General features: G+C 43.5%; 1 protein-coding gene across 1 annotated transcript; it reads left to right on the forward strand.

Annotated features, from left to right (window-relative positions):
* The first annotated feature begins 3,674 nt into the window (after window positions 1–3,674).
* LOC121796748 lies at window positions 3,675–4,154 on the forward strand. Its single transcript, XM_042195537.1, has one exon. The coding sequence runs from the start codon at window positions 3,675–3,677 to the stop codon at window positions 4,152–4,154; it is 480 nt and encodes a 159-aa protein (XP_042051471.1).
* Window positions 4,155–8,964: the final 4,810 nt, after the last annotated feature.

Consider the following 8,964-nt stretch of genomic DNA (forward strand, 5'->3'; position numbering starts at 1 on the left):
GAGATGATGACCGTGAGTAGCTCGAGGCTCGGAATGGGGCCCACTGATCTTGCTTCGTACCGGACGCCGTAGAGTATGTGGGTGTCGGACCACCCTAGGCTTGACCCCTATCTACTCTTGGGGTGTAATTGTCATAGGGTGTGATGTAAATTATTTTTTGTTCCCCTAGCTTTAGAAAGATTGGTCTACTTGTAATCATTCGCTTGTAAAAGCCTTTTGTTGATATATAGGGATGAGGGACCCTCGAACCCTCCACTGTGAATGTGTTTGATTAAAAAAAAACGCCACGATCGACGTGGCCAGTATGTTCAAAGATGTGGAAGTCAAGGTGCCACTCTTGAAGGCATTAAAGATGCCCCCAGTCAGCAAATTTATAAAGGACTACCTGGCGGAAAAGGTCAATGAAGAAGGGAGAATGATTACAGATGAAAATGTCTCTGCAGTGATCCAGCGAAGCGACCTCCTATCAAAGAAGACCAACCCAGGGACGTTCACACTCCCAATTTCGATCGGAGATATTCAAGTGGAGCATGCAATGTGCGATTCAGGGGCATCCATCAATGTTCTGCCGTATGCTATCTACAAAAAGCTGAGAGAGGCCAAGCTCATCGATACTGATATCATGATACAGCTGGCCGACATATCTTGCATTCACCCGGAGGGAATTCTGGAAGATGTAATCATTAAGGTGAATAATTTTCTATACCCAGCCGACTTCTTCGTCATCAAGATGACAGAGCCAGCAGCGAAGGAGTCCAGCGGAGTTCTGTTGGGAAGACCATACATGTCGACGGCCAATACTATAATCGACGTCCGTAATGGGACGATCAGTATGGATTTCAAGGGAGAGCAATTCACGTTCAACATTGACGAAGCAATGAAGAGGCCGACAGAGAGTGAGAATGTGTACTCGGTGGACGTGACCGAACCGCTGGTGCAGGAGTATCTGGAGGAGGAGTTCCTACAAAGGCAGTTCACTGACTCCGCTGCGGATGAAGAGGTTGAGAGAAAAGTCACCGAATGGTATGAAGCCATGAATGTCGGTGAAGTGGATGATCAAGCCATCACGAAAGCGGTGATGGATTTTTTCGAGCGACCACGACCAGCTGGGTCAAGTGGAATCGCTCAAGTGTCTAGCCTCGAGAAGCTGCCTGATCAAGGCATGCCACTGAGAAGAGAAACGGAAGAAATTCCTCTGCCTACTGAAGCGCCGAAACCCGAGAAGGAATTGAAGCCATTTCTAGCACATTTGAAGTACGCCTATCTGGGGGAGAACGAAACAAAGCCCGTTATCATCAACAGTCAGTTGACCCAGGGGCAAGATGATAAATTGCTGGAAGTGTTGAGGCAAAACCAAAAGGCAATGGGGTGGAAGCTGACGGATCTGGTGGGCATCAGCCCAGATTTATGCATGCACCATATCAGGCTGGAAGAAGGAGCTAAGCCACACCGTGACCAGCAACGCAAACTCAACCCAAACATGAGGGAAGAGGTGCTCAAGGAGATAGTCAAGCTGGTCTCCATAGGAATTATCTACTTCATTCCTGATGGCAACTGGGTCAGTCCAGTTCATATGGTGCCGAAGAAGAGCGGAATCCAGGTGGTGAAGAACGAGAAGAATGAGCTGATTCCGACACGACCTGTCACTGGGTGGAGGATGTGTATTGATTACAAGAAGCTGAATGCAGCCACAAAGAAAGATGTTGTTGTTCATTGACCAGATGCTTGAGAAATTAGCAGGGAAGCAATACTTCAGTTTCCTCGATGGGTACAGTGGCTACTTCCAGATCGTGGTGAATCCAGAGGATCAAGAAAAGACCACCTTCACATGCCCTTTTGGCACCTACGCCTACAGAAGAATGTCATTTGGCCTCTGCAATGCCCCAGGCACCTTCCAAAGATGCATGATGAGCATTTTCTCTGATTTGTTGGAAGATTGCATAGAGATATTCTTGGACGATTTTACCGTCTATGGAGACACATTTGATCAAGGGCTACATAGCCTAAACAGAGTGCTGGAGAGGTGCCGGCAGAAAGGACTTGGTGTTAAACTTTGAGAATTGTCATTTCATGGTTACCGAAGGCATTGTCCTGGGCCACGTCGTGTCGAGCAGAGGGATCGAAGTGGATCAAGCCAAGGTGGGTGTCATAGCGAAGCTCCCGTACCCGACAAATCAAAAGGAGATCCGGGCCTTCTTGGGTCATGCGGGCTTTTACAGACGATTTATCAAAGATTTTGTGAAGATAGCCCAGCCCTTGACGAGGCTACTCCAGAATGATGTGGAGTTCGAGTTTTCTGATGCCTGCACGGCCGCTCTCCAGCTACTGAAGGACAGACTGATCAGTTCTCCGATCACCCGTGCCCCCCACTGGAGTCATCCCTTTGAGGTGATGTGCGATGCAAGCGATTATGCAGTAGGGGCGGTCCTGGGTCAAAAGATCGATGGGAAGAGCTATGTTATCTTCTACGCTTCAAAGACTCTCAATCAAGTGCAGAAGAATTATGATACCACCGAGAATGAGATGCTGTCAGTAGTCTATGCCTTCGAGAAGTTCAGGCCCTACCTGCTGGGTTCGAAGGTGATTGTCTATACCGATCACGTTGCGATCAAATACCTCCTGGCTAAGAAAGAGTCAAAACCGCGTCTGATCAGATGAGTACTCCTTCTACAAGAGTTTGACTGGGAGGCGGTTGACAAGAAGGGGTCGGAGAATAGAGTGGCTGATCACCTGAGCCGAATCATGCAGGAAGACAATGGAGAAGCCATCTCTGACGCTTTCCCTGAAGAGCACTTGTACCTGATCACGTCAACGTCCAGTCCGCAGTCTATTGACCAAGTTGAAAGGATAAATCAAGCTGAGCAAGGGAAGGAGATCCAACACAGAAAGAAGGAGCCATGGTTTGCGGACATGGCCAACTATCTGGTGACGGGAGAGCTGCCAGGAAAGGATGAAGCCACGAGAGCGTAGAAGCAGAAACTCAAAAGCGACTCCCGATACTTCTATTGGGATTATCCTTATTTGTGGAAGATGTGGGCTGATCAAGTCATCCGACGCTGCTTACCCGAGTGGGAACAGGAGGACGTATTGGTCCACTGCCACACACTAGCTTGTGGCGGTCATTTCGGTCCAAAGAAGTCAGCGAGGATGGTGCTTGACGGTGGGTTTTACTGTCCCTCCACCCATAAAGACGCCTACGAGTTTTGCAAGAGATGCCCCCGATGCCAGTTGAAATAGTGTGTGAAATCTTCGATATGTGGATGGATATCATGGGACCCTTCCCATCGTCGGAAGGCAATCTTTATATTCTGATGGCAGTAGACTACGTGTCCAAGTGGATAGAGGCTAAGGCGACAAGGACGTGTTAGTCCAAGGAGGTGGCAAAGTTTTTAAAATTAAATATCTTCACTCGGCAAGGGGTACCAAGAGCCATCATCTCTGATCAAGGAACTCATTTCGTCAACCGGACCATCGAAGCTTTAATAAGAAGACACGGCGTCCACCACCGACTGTCCACACCTTACCACCCCCAATCAAATGGCCAAGCTGAGGTGTCTAACCGGGAGATCAAAGCGATCTTGGAGAAGACGGTGAACCCCACAAGGAAGGATTGGAGCCGTCGACTGGAGGATGTACTCTGGGCATATAGGACCGCTTTCAAGACGCCGATCGGAATGTCCTCTTACCGTCTGGTTTTTGGGAAAATGTGCCATTTACCTGTGGGAATAGAGCATCAGGCCTTCTGGGCGATCAAAGAGATGAATCTGAATGCCGAGTCCTGTGCTGAAGAAAGATTGCAGCTGCAAGAGATTGAGGAGCTCCGCCTTGACGCTTACGACTCTGCCATGTGGTATGAAGAAAGGACAAAAATGTTGCATGACAAGAACCTCCGAAAGAATGAGCTCAAGGTGGGACAGAAAGTGCTACTTTTCCAATCAAGACTCAAGTTGATACCTGGAAAATTAAGGTCAAGGTGGATAGGCCCCTATACCATCATCTCCATACGAACAAATGGAGCAATCGAACTCCGAGGAAGCAACCCTGATTCGTCTTCCTTTTTGGTGAATGGGCATAGAGTGAAGCCTTATAGAGATGGAACTGAGGTTTGCATGGTGGACGACATTCCACTGCTCATGCCTAACTCTCTTCAATGAACGCAGGTATAAAGAGTGACTGAGTATTCTTGGGTAGTCTGCTTGATCAAGCACCTGATTTCTAAACCTACAAACTGATCAAGTGACGTCCTAAAGGCACTCAGTCAATTCCTTGGTAGTTTAGTGTAAATATTTTTTGTAGTATTAACTTTAAACACAAAGGAAATTTAAAAGAAAATAAAAAAAAGAAGAAGTTCATCAAGTGGTTATTAATTGAGTATTCATCTGGAACTACTTGTCCACTTGATCAGTTGGAGTCTGGATTTAATTGGTGGGTTACAGTGGTTTGATTGATCAAGGCAGGGTGATGAAAGGACATGCTCACTCATTGACAAAGCGCTGAAAGATGGAACGTCGGAGAAAGCCAACTGTTGCATTGAAAAGTCATACTAGAGGAAGAAGCGTATCAGGGAAGCCAAGCCAGCTGTCGTTCTGAAAAAGCATACCGGTACTCGAAGAGTCGCACGGACACCAACAGTCTACATTGGCTATAACAGGGAGTTTTCTGAATTGTACTTCACTTTTTCTCCCAACCGCCTACAGTACACTTGTTTGCTCTCATCCATTTCTCTCAAAGTTTCAGAACCCTAGCCCAGAGCACCACCACTTCCATAGAAAGAGAAAAAAAAAACCCACAGACATCAAAGAATGAAGATCACCGAAATCACCACATAATCCAGCGAGGATGTTCCCGGCGCCAGCAGTAGCGGCCGTGGACCTTCGACACCAGCCATGGCAGTCCCACCGTCACAACCCAGCTCTGTCGTTCCACCCCCTACAGTGGACCCGGTGCTCATGAGGTAGTTAGAGAACTTTCTTGGCAGCGTACCCGCCGGCATGGACGCCGCGGCGGTCTACGCCGCCCTCAAAGCACAACTAGGAATCCCACAATCCAAGAATCCCACTCCGACCAGGTCATCCTCTGCTCCTCCTGCTCAGCCACCACGGAAGAAGTATACCCCCCATTACCCAGCTCGTTCCAACTTAAACAATTTTTATTTTTATTTTGAATTTGGTCTGTATATACATATATTTTATCCGTTTTCACACTTAGCCCAGTGCCTGGGCTAAGTGTGAGAAGTTTATGGATTCTCTGCTCTTTTAACTGCCTACGTGTTTTGTTCCTTGTTTTTTCTATTTTTTTCGGCATGCTTTGATTTTTGGCATTATCTCCCACTTAGCCCAATGTCTGGTCTAAGTGTGAGAAGTTTTTCCTGATTTGTTATCTTTGTGCCGTTGCCTAACCCTTTTTCCACTGCATCAAGCCACTCGAGGGCGAGCTAATATGCAGTGGAAGGGGGGGTTAGCCTAATTGAAATCATACAGGTCAAATTATAAAAATGCAAAACTATCAGATAGAATTAATTAGGGCAGTATGCATGGAATTGGATAAATGAAAGATATGAATGCCTGGGGAAGAGTAAGAAAAAGGACACAGTATGTTTACATGTGAAACTTGATTGCTCAACTTGATCAGTTTGACTGACGTAAGTATGATGGAAATGCTCAATTCTAAAACCTTCTGTGAAGCCTCTCTAAAATGCGAGTTATAAGCCAATGTAGAACACTTTCTACTATTTTTACAAATGAAAAAATACGAGAGGCTACTTTTTGATATTTAGATGAAAATTGCACAAGTAGTAAGGACTAAAGGCATTAGGACTTAACCAATTGAGTCATTTTTTCTTTCGTTTCACAAACCCGCCTCATCAAACAAGGCACCCCCTAGAAAGCCACGTTGAGCCATATACACTTTCACCCGTCTTTTGAAGCCTTAAAACAAAGTTTTATATTTTGTAACACATGAGAAAAAGGGGTCGAGAGATGAATTGTTTCAAAAGAAAAAAAGGGATGGCAATAGAAAAGCCGAATTAAAAGGGTAGATGGGTTGAGCAAGTTTAGTCAGTCAGGTTAATTGGTTAAGTTGATCAGTTCGAAAAAAAAATATATATATATATTTTGAAAAATGTTGATAAAAGTTGAGAATGAAAGGCCAGAAAAAAGTTTGTAACCTGACCCAGTAAGTCAAGAGTTAGGAAATAAGGCAAAAGTTAAAGGGCTAAGGGTCACAAGTTGACCTAGTGAAACATCACGTGGCAAAATAATAACCCAGCTTGATCCAGAAGAGTGGTTCAGATCTTGGTCCCTTGACTCATGTTTTTCTTTCTTTTTCCAGTTTATATTTTTGAATTTTTAACTTAGAACCCATAGGACCCTACCCCAACACGTCACTTCCCTAAGCCCCATTAGGACCGAAACAAAGACCTTAAGGAACTATCTTGTGCAGTCCGATTCGAGGTATTAAATGTGTAGCAATTACTGAGTGAACAGTCCTAACATCTCTGGTGAGAAATGAGTGACTGAGTGAATCCAACAGTTGGTTTAAATTGAGCTATCTTGACAAACTGACACCTTGATCAAGTGAACGCGAAAGGGAGGAAACATAAGCTGCTGGCAAATGGATTGACATCGACTTCGGGTATGATTGTTGGAAGTTTATTCGGTTTATGCACCTGAGTGAATATGTGTCTCTGTTTTGAGTCTTGTTTTTCTTTTCGTCTTCTTTCACTTTCTTGAACCGAGTAAACCATGCCTGAAATTTGCCTTATCTTTTTCTTTTCTTTTTCTTTATACTTGAGGACAAGTATGTTTTAAGTGTGAGTAGTTTGATAAGGCCTATTTCATGCATCGGTTTAGGGTAAAATGTATGCTACTTGATCAGTTTATCGCGCAAAGCGAGTGTTAATTGTGCAGGAATGCTGCTTGACCAAGGGCAACAAGGCCAAACTGATCAAGCTGGCACAAAATGCAAAAAAGGCCAAAAAACTGGGTGGGTTGATCAAGGAGGTGATCAAACAGTTTGTCGGGGGACCACAGCATTCTAGAAGGAAGACACGTTAGGGTGATGCGCTGGAAGGTGAATCCTCATTCTATTATTGAAGAACCACGACATTCTAGAAGAAGGACACGTATCAATTGATGAGGCGCGCGATCCCAGCAAGGACGAATATTCACTGCCAAAGTTGTTATCATAGCTGGAGCTTGTGTGAGGAACTTATAAATAGAGGATGCAGCGCCATAATAAGGAGCTTTTTTTCTTCTTCGGCATCTTCTTCCTTTTTCCTCGCCTTTAGTTTAGTTTTTCCCCCTGTTCCTAGTTCCAAGTTCTTCCCCAATTCCAAAATAGCCTAGTTTTAAAGTAGAAATGGTCAGTTAGAAGGAAAGCGACTGAAGGGAGCGCGATAGAGAAATCAATATCTGTTCGGCGCCATCTCAAGTTTCCAACCGAGGACCTCTCGGCTTATTTCGCCTTCTTACTTTCTTGTTTTATGAACTTGTTAGCTTAGTTAAATTTCATCTTGTTGTGTAGTTAAAGAATCAACCTTGTTTTGTATTTTACATTTTCGCAGTACTGTTTGAGTTCTGAGTATAAAAATCAAAGTTGTTTGTTTTCGGAATTCCATGTCCACTGTTCCAGTGTAGTTTCGTTTTAAAGTCCCTGATCGAGTGTTTGAATCTTCATTATGTTGAATGACAAAGTAGTTTGTAGTTTCGTAGCATGATTAGGTAGTCAAGTCTTTATTTCAGCCTGTCGTTTACTTGGTCCGTTATTTGTTGTCAACATGATGAGTCCCTTGATCAAGTAGTTAGTCTGTTTTCTGCCTAGCGTGTAATCCGGTAGTTTAAAACTCTCAATTTAAAGCGTGGCAGCAGCCGAACCCTGTTCACTAAACACACACTCAACGCACCAGCTTCCCTGTGGGATTGACCCTGTACCTGCCACTTTACTGTTAAAGTAGTGCATGTTTGGGAGTTATAAATATTTTTTCGTGAACAAGAGAGAACGCATTGATCAAGTAGCAACGACATTTGCTAACTGATCCACCCGGTCGGTTATCTTCCATATAACTTGATCTATCTGCGCGTATTCTCTCTTGCCTTCACCAATGACAATATTGATCAATCAAGTTAATCCAATTACACTAAAATAACCAACAATACAGAACAATAAATTACCACCTTCTACACCAAACCGAGCTAAAGACAACACAACTAGGAGGAATATAAAAGAGATAAAGGCTGGAAACTCACACTTTGAAAAAAATCAAAAGATAAAGAATTTTAGAGATCAAAGCAATCGGAGCCAAACTGATTTAATTCATAAAAAGGCAGTATGCCCACTTCTTCAAACCTTCTACAATTTAAAGACATAAACAAGAAACTCTTACAATCTCACAAAGTCGTGACGACTATTCACTTTTGATGTTTCATTTCCCATTGCTTTGCTTAGTAGTAACTCAATTAAATAGATTTTGATAAATGCACTCTTTAATTCCATTATTCTCTTCATCTTGATGTGCATTAGCTCGTGCAATTTGATCCCTTTCCCGATTCAATCCTGATGATGGCTCAACAACATTTATATACTCCACGTTATCAGCCTTATCATCATCTTCATTAACCCGTTGATCATTTGGCAGCAATTCTTCTAGTAGAACCATATTTATGTTCGAATGAAACTATAGAACAAATGAATTTATGCACATCAAATTATTCCATACAATATATAAATAGACTTAGCCTTCATAAAATAATCTATATATTTTCAGCCTTAAGTTTTAAACGAATTTTGTGACAAAACGTAGAATATATCGTTTCCAAGTGTTCACACATAATTTCACAATAACAGAGTAATTTCTTCAGCGGGAAGCTTGATGCATGAGCAGCTACAATGATAGTTTTGGCATTTTGTATAAAATAATTTTTGGGATTTATCCATACGAAACCAAATAAACGGCATAGAAACAAT

This window comes from Salvia splendens, chromosome 3, assembly GCF_004379255.2.
Source record: "Salvia splendens isolate huo1 chromosome 3, SspV2, whole genome shotgun sequence".
Classification (NCBI taxonomy): Eukaryota; Viridiplantae; Streptophyta; class Magnoliopsida; order Lamiales; family Lamiaceae; genus Salvia; species Salvia splendens.

What these genes read in the sequence shown, in the direction of transcription:
- LOC121796748 (XM_042195537.1), top strand. Translation starts at nt 3,675, where the DNA reads ATGTCCTCTTACCGTCTGGTTTTTGGGAAAATGTGCCATTTACCTGTG.